We start from the raw sequence: 20,182 nt of genomic DNA, 5'->3' as shown, positions 1-20,182 counted from the left end.
ATAGGGGGAGGCAGGAAAAAGGGGACGGGGTGAGGGGGCCTGTCTTCAACCTGAATTTCAGCCAATGCCTTTTGCTCTCGTTTAAGTAAGTACAAACCCTAATTACAGCTAAATACAGGTTTTGGTGTGTTTTTCTGGTAAGGATTTTGGAGGATTTCCTAAGCGTTGGCTGATGTGTTACCACCTAGAATATTCCGGGCCAAATCTCAGAGGAGACCTCGGTCAACCATCGCTGTTGTTGTCCCCACAGTCTCACTGCTGGCAGAAGTGGGCCATGCTGGTAAAACGTCTCCTTTGTGCAGAGGAAGGGTGGTGATCAGTGCTCGTCTGCAAATCTTAAAAGTTTTTGGTTTAACTTCTTCCAGTGCAAGTGATGGGAAGATTTTGTATGGTTTGAAACTTGCGTGGAAAACCTGCGAAGTACAAATACATTGTAAAAAAGGTAAAACCAGTAGCTCCAGCCAAGAATATAAGTATTTACTGTAAATGCCATATGGCAGCTTTGAGGCTTTAGTTTTAATTGTTACTTTAATGCTGAAGATTGCCAAATAGATTAATAGCACATTCTTTGTTGAAATAACTTAGAGGCACCCAAAAGAAGCACATGGAAAATTCTCCAGTGTAATTAAAATGATCTCAAATACTGCAGTGTAAATTTGCCACAGTACTGCCTCTGCCCAGTTTTTGGTCTCGGTTTTCTGAGGACATGCATTTGTGATAGGAGCTGGTCTCTTCTCAAGGTCCTTGTATCACGGAACCAGTCACGCTTTAAAAAGACACTCCGTTGCAAAGTGCAAAAAAGCTAGTTTTAAGGCAAACTGCACCTGAAAAGAGATTTGAAGTAGATATCCCGCATAGCTCAGTCTGGAGCAGTCCTTGCTCTAGGACGACAGATCTGTCTGAGGGCTTGGCTTTAGAACAACTCTTCTTCTGCATATTTTATTCCTATCAGTTTTCCATTAACTGCATCCTCTTTTTGCTACTTGTGTGCTGTAGCAAGAGAAAGGAGGGGTGAGCTGGGCTGCAGTAATTTTTTGCTTTTCTTTTCCAAGCTCTTCTGCGGATAATTCAGGCATCTATGTCTACCTTTTGCTGATGGGTAATGTAATACCTGCTCACTGAGAAAAGCTGAGAGGCTTTGTTGATTTTTGCATTGAAGTGCTCCAACATGCTCCAGTAAAGATTGCAAAGCAAACAGGGTGTTTATAGCTGGAGCACCGGGCCCCTTGACGGGTAGCGATCACTTTGGGGCTGCAGAAGCGCCCGTGGTGGAGCAGTTGAGGATGATAACTTTATTTTTGCCTTCCTAGAAGGCACGCCAGAATTGAACCTGGTGTTCATCTGCTTGAAACCCCATGTTAATACCTGTCATGACTGGGACACCTGAAACTTGGTTTGGTAGCTTTGTGTGTGCAAAGAAGTGGTGTAGCAATACACTCTACATTTTTGAATCAAGGTACAACTTCTCTGCTGGGTAATTTAAAGCGAGTGGTTTGGGTAGTGTCAGAACTGCATGTCAGGAGGCACATGTCACTTTGATTGAGTGTGAGTGGTGACTTGGCATAAAGTAAAACCGGAGCAGAGGAAGATTCCAGATGATTCTGAATGAAACTCCAGCATTTACTGCCCATGTTCTGAGACGTGATTAATGTTAGTTGCTAACAAGGCATCCTGTTGCAATCACTAATAGATTTTGATGGGAGCGCTGGGACAATTAGCTAACATCCTGAAAAGTCATTATTTTTCCCTAAGAGTTTGTTCTTTAGTATTCCTAGGAAATATTTCTTTAGCATGGAGATGTTTAATTTGCAGTCTCTAGCTTTTCTCCATCTGTTTTTGCCCAAAGATAAACATGCTTTTTGTGAAACCCATCCTTTATCAATCAGTCTTAGTCTTGAGATTCTTTAGCCAACAAAACCCAATGTTTTTTCTTGCTTGGTAGGAGCTGTAATTTTTTGAAGTCGTTACATTTTAATGGAGATAGGAAAAGCCTTGATCTGAGAACTACATCCCTGTGAAATGCCAAGTCTTTTTCTCAACGGAGAGACCTTTGGAGAGTTTTCAGAGGCCAGGTTGCCAATAATTTCAATAAGCAGCTCCTGGCTCGGTGGATAAGCCCATGCAGAGCTCCACACCATCACGGTTTGGCTACTTTCAGTGTCTGACATAGCTTACAACTTCATGGTAGCGGTGTCTGATCAAGAGGACAGGAGACCTTTCTCTCTGTCTGCCCATTCATGTTTTTCTATTCCTGGCCATGAAGAACAAGGATAATGCAGAAGATCACCAAAAGCTCTTTGCTCCTATCTGACTCGTGAATCAAACCACCATCACTGACAGAGTGCTGTTGATGATGCTGTTTTGGATAAAATACCAAAAGCACCGAACATCTGCATCCAATAAGGAACCCACAGTCCTTTTTGTAGAGCAAGGAATTTAGCTGCCTGTTCTTGTTCCCGCTGTATGTAGCATTATTCACTTCGCTCATCACTGAGTGGTTTCGATGTGTTGAGCAGCTGCTGCAATTAAAAATGTTTCGCCAGTGATGAGCAGGTTCATAATTGCATGTGTTAGGTGGAGACAGAGAAGGGCAAGTGAAGTTAAACGTTTGTGTTTATGTAGGGTAACCTGACTATGTCAAAAGACTGAGGTATGTAAAGTGTTTGTAAAGAGATGAGAGAGAGAATTTGTGTACAGGCTGCTCTGGGGCTCCCTGATACACAGACGTACATTTATGTGGTAGAAGGTTTGCAACTTAAAAATACGTTTTTTTCCCCCAGTGTTCGTATATGTATATAAAAATATTGACCAAAATTGACAGAGCTGTGTTTAAACTGCATTTATTCCACATAATTTTTAAAGTGTATGGAGGGCAGTTAATTATTTCCAATATATATATTTCCTAGACCCCAAGTCTAGGTTTGAGAAGGGATCAAACAATGGTGGTGTCTCAGTTACTCTTGACTGTCCACTGGTAGTCTCCTTCATCTCCTTTAAGAATAACAGTTTAAGATGTGTGTAGGGTTTATGGATATACATTAAACTAATTTTGAAGCATGCCAGTTTAAGGAGACCTTGTTTTTATTGATATTTGCATATGTGTGTGTGTGTGTATTAAAATTAAGTGGTTAGTAATCAATAATGCTGACTTTTTGCATATTCAAGAATTCAGTTGGACTACAGAGCTTCTTCAAGTAGAGCCTCTGGTCTGATGAGCTCTAGCTATGTAAAATGAGACTTCTTGTGACTCTACAAGAATCAAAATTTAATCTGATGTTAAGACCAAAGAAGTCAGTGTCTGAGGTTTTGTTACGCATTTGCATAAAAGACTGTTTTACTTATTTGCAATTCAGAAAATCATTGAGGAGTTTAATAGTAAGGTCTCTGGAAATTACTCCTATACTTGAAGGACAAATCTCTAAACTTGTGAGAAGTCGGTGCTATACTCTTCACTCATAACAGAAAGTAAAACTCTGCTTTAAACACACACACAAAAAAAGAAATCAGCCCAACCTTAAATATGGCGCTACTGGCATGAATCACGAACAAAAGGCAAACGCGTGGCCTGGGTATGGAACAGCAGCGCTGCTCGCAGTGAGCCCCAGAGCTCCTCTCGGGAGCAGTTGTCTGGTTTTGTAAGGCTAAAATTTTCTGAAAGTGGATCCAGTCACCTACAGAGGTGATGATTTTAAGCCTACTAACAAAGATTTTTCTTTTTCTTAGTTAGTTTTCACTTTAAGTCATAAAAGCTTTTCCTGCCTCCCTTGTGCGTGGACCCCATAAACTGAGAGATGGGGGCTCTCAGAAAATCCTGTATCTGTCTGACTTGGGGCTGCTCTGGCTGCGTCCCCGTAGAATGAAATTATTTTGAATTGGGCTGAAAGAAAATACACTGGATTAGGAGAGTTTTAGTTTGCTTAAAAATACTTGCTTCCTGTGGTCAGGAGTTGAAATTTCCTTGCAGTAACCAATTCCATCTGTCTGTGGTTTTTGTTTCTGCTAATTGTTGTTTTAAGGAGATGATTTAGAAGTTCATTGTTTTATTGTCTGTTTGTGTCTACAAACCCCAGCCCTTACAGCAAACATTCTGTAAGGACAGGACCAGAAAACCAGTGTCTTTCCATTCTTACCGGGCACCATATTTATTGAAGTAGCTGGAACTTAAGTGGATTTCAATTTCTTAATTAAAATCCTCAGCAGTGCCTGTTTTTCATACCACTTCTGCTTGCAAGATTTTGGGACTCCTCTATGTGATGGCACATACGTGTGGGTGTGCTGGTATGCGTACGTACACGTGTGTGTATGAAAAAATGTAACCTCAGTTTAAGCGATTAAGTGCAGCTGACGATACACAACGAACTAAAGAACTTCAGGCACAGATAAAATGTGCATGGAGCTACATGGAGAGCATTGGCATGGCACTGGGTGAGTGGTCGATAGATGTAAGGCTGTGCTTGATGTGCCCTTAATACTAAGTAAGTGTGCTCAGTATCTTTTGATGTAGCTGTTTTTTGTGTAATTTGCTGGTTTAGTCTTGACAGTATTGAACAACCGCCTACTCTGCCTGGTTTCTCTCCAAGAGTCGTTTCCTATCAGCTTTCATGCCAGAAAGGCTAGTTAAGGCTCTTCGTCCAGAACAGGGCGTTATTCAGACCTCGCTTGCAGTCTCCTGTAATTTCTTAGGAATGGGTTGATGTTAGAAAAATTCTTTGATAGGAATTAGATAGTTTTTTGAAGTGCTAGGATAATCACACCGTAAGTCAAATGTAATCGAAATGGTCAAGGGGACAAAAATGTTAACGTTAAATAAAATTGGCCTGTGTAAAGTCCTTGAAAGCTTCAGAAGCGTTTCTAGTTATTTATAACCCTTTAAAACCCTTTTTATTTAAATTCTAAGCCATTGGTTTAATTATATGTTATCATCATTCAAACTATGCGCTAGAATACTTTTTGCATTCGAATTGTGAATGTATTTGAATTACTCAACCTAACCAAAATGTAACAGAACTTCACGCTGTCAAGTTCCTTCCACTATTTGGAATGTAAATCCTCAAGTTTTGGTACAGAAAACAGGTTTACGATTGCTCTATTAGATTTTTCTCGTAAAGACACAAAGAGGAAATCCTCTTCATGCAAGACACTTGGAATAAATTTTTTTAAAAGTGAAAGAGGAAATAATAGTACTGGTGAAAGAGCCTGTAGCAAGAAAAAGGTTGATTCAACAGCAGGAGGAAACACTCCCTGACGGCATTCCTGGATACTACACACATTTCCCAAGCTGGAACCTCCACTGTTTAAAACACTCTCTTATGATCCTCTCTTTAAAGGAATACTGTGGAGGAAAATGAAATATATCATTGTAGAAAGCAGATGCAATCCAGCTGTGATGAGCTTATCCCCCTTAGTTTTCAGTTTGACAGTTTTTCCTGGACCCTTAAAATATGTATAATGTTGGAGTTTCCAAAGTGATTATTTTTCACCGAAATTCCAAAAATAGGTGTTTCCATTGTAAATGCTGTGTAGGTTTAATAGATAACGTCAGATTGCTCATCCTGTTGTTGTCATTTCAGGTTTGATGGCAATTTTAACACCAACGTTTCTAGAACTATTAGCTGTGATAGACTGTCTACCACTGTCAACAGCAGAGCCTTCAATCCTGGACGTGACTTAAATTCTGGTAAGTAGTATAGTTTGGGGTTTTTTTTCCCTCCTGTTGTAGTTTTGTTGTGGGTTGTTTTGGTTTTTTTTTCCATTAGACTTGAACATTTCATTGGCATAGAGAATTAGCACTGATTGCCATAGCAACGAGCTTTTATTTCTCTTTGAAACTGTCACACTGCTCTTAATTTGAGATTTCATGATTGAAAGATGATACCTAAAGTAATGCCCTTAGTCTAAGTACTTTATAAAAATGTCATGAAGACTTTATTCCAGCCTACCATGGATAATTTTGTTGTGGTTTATGCACTTTTTATTTCTTTTTTTTTTTTTTTTCCAAGACACTTTCCTTCCTAGGCCTGTCTGCTTTGGCATCAGCAGTGTCAGCTGCTGAAGGGGCCGTGCAAAGAAGTTTCTCTGATCTTCTTAGCTGAGTTCAGCTAATGTGAGGCTGTGTTTGCAGCGATATGAAAAACTACAAAATATAAGGACAGCCTAAAATATTTCCTTTCTTTGTCTTGTTCAGGGCATTTCCATCTTGACAGTCAGTGCATTTGCTTGACACACTTAAAGAGCTAGAAATATGCTTAGAACCAAAATACATATGACTTATCCCTGAAAAAGTCAGCTTTTGGTCCTCCAGTGCAGCAATGCTTTTCTTTTTTTGCATCCTAGTCAACTTGAATTAATACTAAATAATAAAAATGGATTTCAGGGGTTTTGTTAGTCATAGTTTTTGTCCAGCTGTTCCATCTTACGTTTCAACTTTTTCTGATGCCTTAGTGTTTCCAACTAGAGACATTAGGAATTCATTTAGCATAAGTTTTGGGATTTTTTGTTTGTTGATTTTTTTAAATATTTTTTTTTGACAAGTGAAGCCAACTTGAGAGATTATCTTTGTAATTTTGATTTTCATATGTCTTTTGGAATAAAATTAACTTGACTGATGAAGTGGCAGGCCTGCCCATTCCGTCCTCACTATGCGCAGAGCATTTGCATATCTTGCAACAAATAGTTGAAAGAATCCCACATTTCTCTCTAGCCTCTCTTACTGAGTCCCTTCTTACAGCTTTGCTTTCTGGATTTCTAATGAAATTTAAAAAGAAAAAGTAAAAACGAACAGTCCCTGTGGGTTCCTTTCCATCCCATCCACTGTATACCACATCTTGAATGCAGGTGTTGGCCAGACAAGCTAATTTCCTGACATACATCTCATCACCATAATTTGTGTAGTGTTTTCCATCCTAAGGATAGGCAGTCTTTGTTCACTTACTGTGACTTGCTGGGCTTTGTTTTACTCAGAAGCTATCTCTTTATTAAAAAAAACCCAACCAGGCAAACAACTTAGTTTTTTTTGAAAACCGTATGCGGCTGTTGATTAATCGAAATAATTTTTGCAAGCGAGTTTTCAGGCACTGTTATAAAAGCAAAGCATTGAATGAATCACTTGACGTTTTTTATTTAAGTAAAAACCCCCATTCTTTTTCTACTGCAGAAGATGGATGTAAAAAAAGAAAGCATGAAAGAAATATTCCTCCTTCTTGAGTGGTGGAAAACAAACAAGCTATATTTTCCCCTAATCATTTTTTAAATTTCTGGTTTAAATTCTCACAGAAACAAAGTGAGTGCATGTTCCAAGCTTCTTGCTGTCCTGACTCGACAGTAAGACTTGAGTGCCGCCTCTTCCCTTGCCTCCGGCTTGAAAGCTCCCTGATGAAAGGAGTATCTTCAAAAAGTGGCATTGGCAGAAAAAGGGCAGCAGAAGAGAAGAGGGAATTGGAGTGATAGAAGGAACGGGGAAGTGCTTCAGGGTTTATTGACAGCAGATTCTCCTCTGGCTTTCCTGTTGGCAGCTCTCAGAAACACAGCCTTTTGGGGGGGAGGTTTTTTATTAGTGAGAAAATGCCTGTAAGAGAGAAACGGAATGGAAAGAGTGGGTTGATGCGGAAAAATGAGATGGAAACAGAATTATTTGAGAAACAAAAGTTGATCGTGGCTACACACCTAGTGAAATGAGTTTTCTGTAGGCGAGCTACAAGGAATACTCTCAGTCCTTGCCTCCTTGTGTGAAGGTGTTTGGAAGTCTGTGAGATGATGGTTCCCATCTTCCCTTCCCCGGTCCTCAGCTGAGAACGTCCAAACCACGTGAGCTCCAGCGCCCCGGCCGCAGAGCAGGAGATTGCTGTGGCTTCAGGGCAGGGTGGCTGCCAGGAGGGTCGAGCAGACTAACGCTGGTGTGGAGCTGGACGTGGCCCACGTCCCAAGCGGTGTCCCTGTGTCACTGCACAGCTATGTGGGGTTTGGGATAAAGTACCTGTGGGAAGGCTTAGGGACAGGAGGCTGGCTGTTTGCTTTGCGGGTACAGGGTATTGTGTTGGTGGTATCTGTAGCACTTGCGTATGCAGACACAGACCATGACCTGTTGTGCCAAAAAAGCAGTTTCTGCCCGAAGGAATTCATGGTCTAAGGGCAATAGTTGGCTTGAGACAGACAGGGGATATAAACAGACCAGAAAGCAGTTTTGGCCAGAAGGACAGAGCATCCTTACAGCTGTGAAGATGACTGTCAAGTAAGAAATGTTTTTTTAAATGTACTTAGTGTCATTTGTCTCTTGAAAATTATTTTTTTTATTATTTCTGCAGTGACCTATTTCTGTGAAACCACATACCTTAAAGGATACACTTAGGACAGAGCACTTTGCACAGGAGCTGTTTCTCAGTAAATCTATGTGCGTGTATTCTTTGCTCTAAAACTGCCTTTGAAAGAGGATAAAGATCAAACAAAAAGTTCCTCTGATCTCATATTTCTCTTACTTCTCTTCTAAGTGTCCTTGTGTAGAGCTAGTGAGGAATATCTGTTCCACTTTCAATCCAGACTCTACCTTAGCCTGTTTGTTGTTTTTTTTTCCTGTGCTAAAATGCCTGAGAGTTGTTGGTACACCTGGGTATTTTGATCATGTTTTTTGTCTCCTGCCTTGCTTTGCTGGTTTAGACTTAGATGGGAAGCCACAGCTTCCCAAATATCATGTCATACTGTCTTTCCTACTGGAAGCACTGTGTTGGGAAGGACCCCAAGCACATCGGCCTCCTAGATAAAGGGTTTGAGAGCCCTCTGCTCCTCCAGCCCAGAAGCAGGAACTCCCATACTCTTCTCTAGTTTGCCCATAGTTTCCAAAACCAGACTGGCCTGTCCCTCAACCAAGTTGTCTTCCTGAATGGGTCGATCATTTAATTAAAAAAAAAAAAAAAAAAAAAAAAGAAAATTCCCGTGAGTATCTTTTCCCGCATGAGTTTTGCAGTTTAAATAATCCAGCCTTTAAAAAGCTCTCAGCAAAACATAAATTTAAACTTTGCTCTGTTCGGCCTTGATCTCAGTTCTTTAAATGTTAATCTTGGCCCGCTCTGGGCGCCGCGTAAGAAAGTGGGATCCGAGTGGTGAAGTTGTAGGTGTTGGACGGGAATGGAATTTGCACCGCAGACTCCGGGCAAGCCACAGGAGCTGAGCCTGGGAGAGCCCTCGGTGCAGACGACAACCTCAGCTTCTAGTCTGAACATTGTGTTAAGAAGGGTAAGTGTAGCCCATGAAACTTTCAAAAATATTTTTTTTGTGTGTGTTCTATTGGATTTTCATAATATGAAGAGAAAATAAAAATTAATCTTGGGAAAGGAAGGAAGAAAGGAGGGAGGGGAAGAAGGAAGGAAGGAGAGAGGGAAGGAAGGAAGGAGAAAGAAATAGATGTACTTCTCTTTTCTCAACCCTTTTGCCACTAATACTACACAATAATACTTTTGCCACTTTTTTTCTTGATACTGGGTGACTTTTTTTTTTTTTTCAATGTCTTGAAAAGGTTTTATCTTGGCTTGAGTTTTCCATTTGGATTACTTTTAGCCATTACTACAAAACAGATAAGGAGAGAGTCTACTCTTCAGGTGGAATCACAGGCTTTGGTTAGTTAGATTAAGAGATCTGTCCTCACTGGTATGAGTGGGTTTTATTTATTAGATGACAAAATCTTACCCAGAGCTAGTGCATTATGTTATCAGATTCCTTCAGGTTTTTTTCTTTTTGAATAAACTTGGAACCAGTAAATCTTTCTCCTTCTCATCCTTTAAAGCGCTGAGATGCCTGTTTCAAGTCAGGCAGCTTTAGCAGAGTGTTCTTGCCCACAATATGCAGAAATGGTACCAAGGTGCTCAATAAATTTTGCCTGTGCCTTATTCGAGGTGTTGATCCTTTAAAATGTGGAGTGCCTTTGGTCATGTTCCACATATTGCTGTACTTCGAGCTGATAGTTCGGGTGAGTTAAAACAGTTGGGAGGTATTTGAGCAGAGAGCTAATTACCTCCCTTCCAAATCCTTTTAATCAAGGAAGCTGGGCTCATTCCTTAAAATGAAAGGGTTTTTTTTACTTCTTTCCCCTTCAGAGTCAAAAGAGCTCCCAAGGAGTGAGCTAGGCTCTGTCCTGGCTCATGCCATCAGCAGAATTTTAATTGGGTTCGAACTGCAGAGCCTTTTATTTCTGGTGAAAATGCGTGAGCCAGAATACAGTTTGACTCAGAAAATCCTGGATCAGATTTGTAGGTCTGGAGAGTTAGAATATGTCTTTACTTTTAACTAAAAACTTTTCAGTTTTTGCGGGGTGAGAACCGTGAGGTCTGCAGCTCAATAAATGTAATGCTAAAGAGGAGGACTGTAAGAAACTCTTTTATAATGAGCAATTATGTTCAGTAGTGCCTTTTTTTTTTTTTTTTCACTGACTGTTTGTGCTGTTCTTTGAAGATTAATTAGTTAATGATTTGACTATGCTTTGAAGATGTAAAGTGGTATCTAGAAGTGCTAAGTGTTATCATATCACATTCCCTTTGAAGTTTTATAAACTATCACATAGGGCTTTCTTTCTAAAAGTCCTTTTTGCCTTCTGAGATACTTATAATTAGAGAGAATGATCATTTCAAATACTCTCATGTTAATACTTCCAAACTTTTTCTGTCTGCAGCAGAATTTGGGGTCAGATAGTACAGCATTGGAAGTGGAGGGGACAGAGGTTTCAGAGGGACTTGGCAATGCCAGCTCATGGGCAGCTCCCAACTGCTCATTTATATCCCCAGTCTGTGCCTGGAATTAAGAGATTCCACTAAGATTTCTGCGTTTTTGTAAGAGTTGGACTCTTGGCTTCCTCCAAGTAGTGTGGTATCAAGGCTGGGTCTTTATTTAGTGGTGATGCTCACTTTAGAAGAGCAAGATCATTACATGTACTCAGTAATACAAAATACTTTGTCATTTGTATTAGAACAGGGAGATGGGTGCTGCCTTATACTTGCAAAAGTCACTTGAACCTGACCAGAAAAAAAAAAAAAAAAAATTACTTCTGAGTTAAAATGGGAAGCACAGGTCAAGAATATGGTGCCTAGAAAGTGAGTACCAGTGAGTTAATCTGAATACGTCTCTGCTGGTGCTGCCAAGGGTGTAATTTCGATAGAGATTTAGCCTTTAGCTATAGGCAGGCAACTCATTTTACAGTAATTTTTTTTTGTGGGAGTCTTTTGAGTGTGTAACCTGTCCAGAGACTGGCTTTGCTGGAAGGAGGAGGGGAGACTAAGGTACAGGCAAGCAACTGAGGCGGTGGCAAGTTTGGGATAAGTGAGGTTAGGCTGAACGAGAGCATCTGCTGGGTGTCCTGACAGGGACTAAGACACGAGGAAATATCTGCAGGGTGTTCTTCCAGCTTCAGTGGATGGAAAATAAGAGTGCGCTTGAAGAGAAAAAGTATGTCTTTTTCAGCCATGGCTTATCTGCTGGGAGATTGTCTACTGTGGTCATAGGAAAGAAAAAAAAAAAAAAAAAAAAAAAGCAAAGAGTCATGATAACATTGTCAGTCTCTGGGGAAAGGCGTTATTGAACTAACAGGCTTGCTGAAGGAAAACATGAGCAGAACTGTGTGAAAAGGAGGAATAGCAGAGAGGCACTGAGCCTGCAAGGAGTGAGTTTGAGGTTCAAAACTAGTTGTTTTATGGGGAAAATGAACACTTTTAGATCTAGATACTCTCATGGGGAAATAAATACAAACGATGGCCTTGTGGGAATGATAAGTTTATCATTAATATAGCAAGGATTTTAAAAAAACCCGACCTTTTTAACTACAAACTCCTTTATTTTAATGCTGTAGGTGAAATTAAACTGGACAATTTATTTCATTCAGGCTTTAACTGAGTCTGATTTGAAAATACACTTCAAACCCATAACAAAAAAAATACCAGAAATTCAGCCTCTCTATACTAAACAAAACAACTGCAATACTTCCTGCCCAGAACTACGAAATCCTGGTGGCTAGACAGAAAAAGGAGGATTTAAATGTTCGATAGTCCAGTGTCCCTGCCTGCCTGTGAGGCTGTGCAGTCACAGGAACCCGCAGTCCAGCTGTAGTGGCCAAAAGAAACACTTAGTGCTCATGATGGACTCTTCTGTAGGTACTCCATGCCTGCACCTAAATAAATACCCCAAAAATTTCAGAGTGATTTGCTGACTTGCTGTGTTACACCCACCAGATGATAGAGCTGTGAGGTTCTCCTCTGGCACCTGGGCCTGGGTATCAGGGAAACCAGGAATAACCTGCATGGCCCAAGTGCTCTGCTGCACCATGGTGGTCTGTCTGGACTTAGGTGATCTTTTTTTATGTCAAAGTGTAATTGTATTAGATTTTTAAACTTTTTTTTTTTGTATTGCAGTAGAATGGATAATCTTGATTGTCATACACTGCTGAAAGACAGTGTTTAAAAAAAATATTTTTTTAAAATACTTACGGTTTACTTTCCTCTTTTCTTCCAAGGTTTTGATACTTTTTAAAGGTTTTTTTTTTTCCCCCCAGGTTTCTCTTTGCAGCTTAATAAAGGATTATCAAATACTTAATGTGGATTCCCCCAGCCGTGGCTGTGCAATGTGCTCCCATAGAGGAGAGGGTGGGGGCTGTGAGCAGGAGTGCTGCACGTTCCCTGAAGGGTCGGGCTGCCAAACCCTCGATAAGTTCAGAAATTAATCTGTTTTTTCCCAGGCAAGATTTCAGAGAGGAAAAGAGGATAGGTGCTTTGAAGGGGGACGAGGTGAGGAATTTCTTATAGTCCTAGCTAGAAATCTAGAAATTCTATGTGGGTTAGGTTTATTTTGGTTTTAATTAAAACTTATTTTTTCCTACAGTTTTCCATGCTACTTAAATTTGGCAATATTGAAATTTCAGATTGCTTTGTGTCCCTACAGCACAGAAACTATTGTCCTTGACCAAATAAATTTGCTTTTTGCATAAATAAGCAGTGGCACTGCTAAACTAGTATGATACCAGATGTAAAAACAAAAGGACTTCAGAGAAATGTAGGGAGGATTTGAGCGAAACGAACAATATTCGCAAATTTGTTTGACATTTTGTTGCAAGATCATGGATGCTTTCTTTGAAAGTGTGAACATTTATGAGACAAAAGATTCCTGCTCCGAAGAGCATCCATCACTAGGCTGATTTTACCTTTGCACAGGGGAGAGAGAGAAACGTTGTTGGAGTTGAGTTGGTATTTTTTGGAGAAGGATAAGAAAGAGAGAGGCATGAGCAGAGTGTAGTTCTGGTTCCTGACTCAGTTATTAACTCACTAGGAAAAACCTCATCAACCATTTCATGTCCTGTTTTTTGTTTGTTTCTTGGTCCACTGAGGCACCAAGTTCTTCAAGCCATAATCGTGCAAAGCTGCATCTTTGCACAGAGTGCAGCGGGGTGCAACCAGGACTTCCACTGGGATTTACAGGCACTATGGAAATATAAAAACCCGTGGCAAAAAGGGGGAGGGAACAAAAATAGTGGTTTTTACAGAGTAATTAGGCTGAGCTGAATCTGGAGAGAACATCGTGGCTGCAGCCAGTCTGGGAAACTTGAGTAAGTGCTAAACTGTTGAGGATGTTGAACTTAAACTATACTCTATGTGGATATTTTGTTGTAGAATGTCTGGCTAAGGTTTGAAATGTGCCCTGCAGATTTCCAACCCAAATATTGACGTATTTGATAATGAATGAAATCCAGGAGATGAAACTCTCTGGCCTGTTTTCAGTGTCAATCCTAAGGGAAATGCTGAAAGCAAATTCTCAGCAAAAGGTGAAGTGCTGTAAATCAGAGCTCCCCTCTGCCAGTTCTGGCTAGTGCTGTAGTCAAAGAACATGAAAGGAGAAATGGCAAGGAAATACTTTTTCTTTTAATGCATTTTAAGCTGATGTGATCCGTTTTACGTGTTAGGTGAAAACTAAAGAATTCAAACATTCCAACTTTTATTTTCAGTTTGCTGCAAGCAGAGATGATGATTTGCCCCGAGTGGAATATAATCACGTTACTGCCGTGGTGGTGAGAGGGTTTGTGCCTCCCATGCTAATGACATTCCATTCCCTCGCTCCTGGAAGCCTTTTTCCTCTTGCTTTAAAGGACCTGGCAAACCTACAAACTACCAAACGTCACCGGCGTGGCAAAGCTGGCGACTGCACAGAACGAGGGCCGGTCCCTTCACCTCTCCGGGCTGGCACCTGGGATATTTCCGTCACACTACGAGGCAGAAATCCCAATGCCACCTCTGCCTCGGGTGGTTCACACACCATTGTCCCCACCTGGGCTCTGAGTGCTCAGGATTTCTGCAGTATCTGTACACTCTGTTGGTTTAGCTTGGTGTATTAAAGATCTTGATAAGTTATTAGTGCAGACAGTCTTGGCCCTGGGGTAGCCGCTTTATTTGGTGGTTGGTTTTGGTGGTGGTTTGCGCTTTTACTAATGTAGTCAGTTTTGTGAATATTGCTAAGCTGTAGCTTTTGAATTGCTTTTATTGTCAGTGTTGAGTAGTGCTTCCTTAGAGACTATTTTAATAAGAAAACAAGCACATTTTGAAGAGAAAGAATGTAGCCTATAAACTACAGGAGGGTTTGAGATCTGTACCCTACGGTTATATTCTCAGCTCAGTTCCTGCTTGACTGCATGACTTGGGAACATGTCATTTACCTTCTTTGTTCTTCACTTTTTGTCCATGCAGTGAGTAACTAATAATCACCTGCCACAGAGGAGTTTCTGAGACACTTGGAGGAAAGTTGCGATACAGCCGCTAAGAACTGTTATTATCATTCTTTCATTTTATGGTCTGGAAAATGGGAACGTGGTGGTGATGCTTGTGGCGAGGATGGGTGGAACCAGCTGGCACTTGGAGATTGTGGCCAAGATGCTGTGTTTTCCTTGAAAAGTAGCTGTTTCTCCTAACAAGCTCTCCTTGAGGGGCCCACAGCTTTGTTATTATAGCACAGGGATAATGAGAAACTTGGAGATATTCTTGAATCCCAAAAGTGGGAGCTGTACCCGTCTTCCCTTGCACAAACAGGAGAGCACAACGAACAAAGAGGGAAGATTCTCCTCCACTCCTTTTTTTTTTTTTTCCTTTTTTTTTTTTTTTTTTAATCTTTTCAACTATTTCTGTATGGTGAGTCTTTCCTTGACCCACATTTTCATGTAAAACAATTCTTGCTGAACGTTCACGTGGACATTTTTAAACAGATGTCGGAATAGATAATGCTAACAGATTGGGTTTCAGAGCTGTAAGCAGCAAACCTATTTAATGTTTTTGGAGTTATTTCGGTGTAAAGAACACATGATTTTTTTTTTTAACGTTAGTAGTTTTTTCTTTATGAAAACTATGTGGACATTGTATTTATCATTACACATTATGTACATATGTATACATACTATATATAATTGCTTTAATCTTTTCCTTCCTTGCTCCTGCTTTGGCTTCTTGGGACCCAGTTATACTTCAGAGATTGAGGAATTGTCACCACATATTAAATAAAATCTGTCAAATCTAGCTTTAAGTTTCCAAAGGACTTCAACTGTTTGCAAATCAGACATGAAGCTCTATCAATACTGAAATAGAGCTACTTGGGTTTCGTGTTGGGACCCTGGTTATTCTTCTCCAAGCACATACGAGAGAGGCCTTGAATAAACATACCTCCAAGTTTGACCTCCCTTTGTAACACTACTTCATTTTTCATTTTTACTCTCTGACCTTCAGTTCTTGCTGATAATCTGAAGTCTAACCCAGGAATTAAATGGCAGTATTTCAGCTCGGAAGAAGGCATTTTCACCGTTTTCCCAGCCCACAAGTTCCGGTGCAAAGGCAGCTACGAACACCGCAGCAGGTATGATTTGTCTCCTTACAGTTGTCTCCAAGCACTAAAACTGGATTCCTCAAGCACTGAGATTTCATTTCAGCATTATGCTTTGCCAAGACAACAACGTTCATGAGTAACTTTTAATGGGTTCTCCTAGGTTTGTTTTTTAAAGTGCCAGTTTTTACTTTTAAGAAACTTTAAGTTAAATAAAATTACATACAGGTTCCTCACCTCTCCCAAGTCAAGCTGTAAGTATCAGTAACCTGTAAATTGTAGGTCAGCCCTTAGGCAAAATTTGACTTATATTTGATCCATACTTGATCCCTGTTAATAAAGTAGTGAACATGTAATCTACTGATTTGGCAGGTGCATCATCACTTTGGGGATGAGAGACTGTGAAGGGCATAAGTAGGAGCATTTTTCCCGTCTCCACCCAAGGTTCAAGTGGCACATCATGGATAGTAGGGAAGCAGCAGTAGTGGAAACTTTTTCTACTAAAAAAAAAAACCAAACCCAAACTGGAGAAAAAGGATCAAATGATGACAAGGTTTTCTTGTATGGGAGGATATTTCTGTTCTGTAGGCGTGATGCAAAGCAGTTACAGCCCAATATTTTTTCCCAAGCTTTTGCTGTCAGTACTGTGGGACTGACAAAGACTCGGGTGGAATCTTCTAAGAAAGTGCCGTGACTTTAGTATCTCTGGTCACGCGTTAGCTAATTGTATGAGTTAATCTATCTATGCGGAGGAAGGATCAGCGGATCCAGGTATGGTTCCGTGTAGCTGAGTGCGCAGAGACTAAGAAGTGTTTTGGTTACCTGTCAGTGTTGAGCAATCAAATGTTTACAGATGTTATCTTCTGTGTGTCATCAAAGCATGAAGTGTCTGGGCTTGATTAAGATTTCTGTGGTCTCAGAAAGGTGTGGTCTTAAGACCTGAAATCTGGGGGTACCCCAGTCTCAATCAGAATTTTGACACTAAAACCGTTGGTGAGTTCATCCAGATCACTTAATCTGGGTTGCAGTTTCTCAGTGGCTAAATAAAGGATATCTTTTTGCTAATAGTTACTTCAGAGGGTCGTTTGGATGGATTAATTAGTTAATACTTAAGTGCTTTGAAGATCAAAGGCCCCAGTTAAGTTCTAGGTATTAATACCATTATAGCGCTGCAGGCTGTTTTACAATTAAGAACTGATTCGTGCCAGTTGTTTATTGCAGTGCCTTGACTAAAGTCTTCTGCGTTTCCTTTACTCTTATTAAGATTTTTGTGGCTGCCTTTGATATAATAAAACTTAGTTCCCAAAACTCACACTTGATTCTTAACTAGTTTTGCGTCTGGACTAAAGACAGAAGTGAGTTGTGTCTTTTTTTTTTTTTTTTTTAATCCTTCCTCCTTGTTGAAAATCTTCCTGATTTGTTCTGAGTCGAAACCTTGGCCTGAGAGCTTGTGAAATCTCTCACAATATCGTGCTGGATCTGAGCACCGCTTCGCTGAAAATACATTTTTTGACGTTAGCACAAACAGACACATGGTAGCACCAAGAGCCCTCACCAGTGTTAACTCGGATTGGCCATGGGGTTTAAATCTGCACAGACCCAAGGGGCTGTGGAGCACGACCCGTGTGAAATGCATTCCAGGGCACCAAGAGAAAACCCTGTCTTGGCCAGGAGCCTTCCTTTATTACAAGAAACCAAACACCCTATGCTAATGCAACTCTGCACAGTTGCACAGGTTTTTACTTGTCACGTAACCAGCAAATACCCACTACTGCACTTACTTTTACATGTGAGGAAGATTCCGGGCACACATTTATCATGAGGCATTTCTTGCCTGTCAACGTTTAATCCAAAGTCTGATGTGAGCTGCTGCAAACAGTAGTCCCAACCACTGCTGACTCAGCAAAGCTGTTTATTCCTGGCTGAAAGTGGTTTCTGTGGCAGAGGGAGAAGGATCCGACACCTCACTTGGGTTAAAAAAATCTGAAAGAGAGTGAAAGCAAGAGCCTTTTCTGGGTGTTCAGATTCCAGCTGGTCTTTCCTAGGAGAAGTTTTCATAAAGGCAAAAATTCCTGTTATAATTCATTGTTTCTTTGTGGGGTGGGTTTTGTTCTTTTAATTCTTTACTGTTTTCAGTTGTAAATATTTTAGTGGAAATTATAAGGTGACTCATGGCAGTGGTTTGGGTTTTGTTCTTCTTCAGGCCTGTCTATGTTTCTACTGTCCGTCCTCAGTCCAAGCATATCGTCGTCATTGTGGACCATGGGGCTTCAGTCACAGAGACACAGCTTCAGATTGCCAAAGATGCTGCTCAGGTTATTCTGAGCGCTATAGATGAACACGATAAGGTAAGCGTTCTCCAAGCCATGAGCATATTTTCCTTGGTTTCAACCATGCTCGGTGTTTTCAGATTTCATCCAAAGCAGTGTTTTTAACTTGTGGTCCCTGGACTCCTGGGGATCTGTGGTCTACCTCTAAGGGCTGATGAAGACTTGAATTCACTTTTGGAAACCTGTATTACTGCAGAAGAAACATTTTGGGATCTCCAGGCTGGGAAAAAAAAAAAGAGGAAAACCACTGATCTAAGGCAAAATCCTGTTCTGAGTAATCTTAAAAGGCTCCTTCATCTTGGTAGAGACTTTAGGTGGTGGTCAGCAGCGTGATACAGTGTGTAATTAGGAAATTAGGAGAACTGTGCTCCGAACCTGACAACTTCTGAAGTGGTAGATTGCTTTGAGCAGCTCATTTTACCTCTGAGGCTGTCTTTTTTTTTTTTTTTTTTTCTTGTGAAAATGGAAATTATTTATTCTGCTGCTACACTGTGGTGAGCTGAAACATAATTAGTGTTTAGAAGATTCCCAGACAACTGCAATACCAGCAAGGAAAGGATAAAGCAAAGGGCCAAGAAAATCCATATTTAATTTCTTGCTCTGCCACAGGTACTCTCCCTGACGATGAGAAAATCACTTAACCTGTAATATTTTAAGTACAGATTGCAACCAGGGGCTCATAAGCTGCTTCTGTAGGACCACAAGCAGTCCTCAGTTTGGTCTTTACTTTTAGTAATTCCGTGTAGTGGGACCTTGATCATTCTTTCTGCTTGGTTGTTGGTTCTTTAGTAGGAAGGGAGTTTCAGTCAAATCAAGCTGAAGAACAAGTAAATATAATCTTTGCCTTAAGTCTTCTCATTAATAGTATGGGAAAAACACTTTTAACTTCTGTGCTTTTAGAGAGTTTTAATACTGTAAAATAATGATTATAGTTGAGCAGAATTAATAGTACTTACATTTAAGTGTGAAAAGTGTTTGTCTGAACATGGACCTATAATGAAGAAAATACATTTAAGACACATATTACTTGATCAGTAGCTCGGTGGTTATGAAACCTGTTATACGGGTAGATAATTACTGCTTAATTCTGTGACTGTCTTGCATCAGTCATAATTTATAATAAGGTATGCCACTCATTTAATAAGACTGGTATGTTATGTGTATATTAATGCAAATGTTACCACTGCATGCCTGATAGGATAAAAACTGGTGGTGGATTTGGCTTGCTTTGTCAGAGGCATTAAAACAGCATGATGCTTTGCCTATGAAAAGTTCTTAGAGGTTTGGGGTTTTTTTTTTCCATTTTCTCTATGCACTTCACTTTTCTATAGACACTCAAGGGTTTCCTGAAAATGCTGTCTGATTTTTTTAATTTTTTTTTTTTCAGTTATGTCTAGTTCACTTAGGCTTCTGCCCAGAACAGTGTATTAAATATTATGTATGAGCAGAGTGAAGCTGACTTTGTCTGAGAAACAAAGACTGAAGTCTCTTTTTTTTGAAATCACCATAAGTCTAATCCTTTTCAAATTTGATGGATTTATGCCTGAAGCATTTATTTTTTAACAATTGAATTTTAAATCCACAGAATCTCTTCAGTTGGCTTATCATTGTGTTTCCTATATCGGTGCGTAAAGAATTATAAATGGTAAGGTAATCCAATATAGTTTCTTCTTCTTTTAAGATCTCGGTGTTAACCGTGGCAGACACAGTAAGAACCTGCTCGCTGGATCAGTGCTATAAGACGTTTCTGTCTCCTGCCACTAGTGAGACAAAAAGGAAGATGTCCACCTTCGTTAGCAGTATAAAGTCATCTGACAGCCCTACGCAGCACGCAGTGGGATTTCAGAAGGCTTTCCAGCTGATACGAAATACAAACAATGGCACAAAACTCCAAGGAAGTAAGTCCCTTGTTGTGCAATCCTGATTATTTCTGAGGCTTGCTGGGGTTTTCTTATTTGAGATTCTCACTTTGACAGATGCCAGAAGAGTGTAGGGGCTTGAATATTAAAAAAAAAAAAAAAAAAAAAAAG

General features: G+C 40.2%; 1 protein-coding gene across 1 annotated transcript in view; it reads left to right on the top strand.

The window, feature by feature from the left end:
• The window catches only part of CACHD1 (cache domain containing 1), a gene marked incomplete at its 5' end in the record, with an annotated part of 68,622 nt that overhangs the window by 20,555 nt on the left and 27,885 nt on the right, over positions 1 to 20,182 (top strand). The window contains 4 exons of the mRNA XM_026853857.1: positions 5,571 to 5,677; positions 15,729 to 15,855; positions 18,026 to 18,170; positions 19,834 to 20,050. Coding sequence (XP_026709658.1) covers positions 5,571 to 5,677; positions 15,729 to 15,855; positions 18,026 to 18,170; positions 19,834 to 20,050 — 596 coding nt within the window. The remainder of the gene's footprint in view (positions 1 to 5,570; positions 5,678 to 15,728; positions 15,856 to 18,025; positions 18,171 to 19,833; positions 20,051 to 20,182) is intronic.

The sequence above is a fragment of the Athene cunicularia genome (genome assembly GCF_003259725.1).
Source record: "Athene cunicularia isolate RWA chromosome 8 unlocalized genomic scaffold, athCun1 chr8_part1, whole genome shotgun sequence".
Lineage (NCBI taxonomy): Eukaryota > Metazoa > Chordata > Aves > Strigiformes > Strigidae > Athene > Athene cunicularia.
Note: the sequence above shows the minus strand (reverse complement) of the source record. Positions and strands in the feature narration are given on the sequence as shown.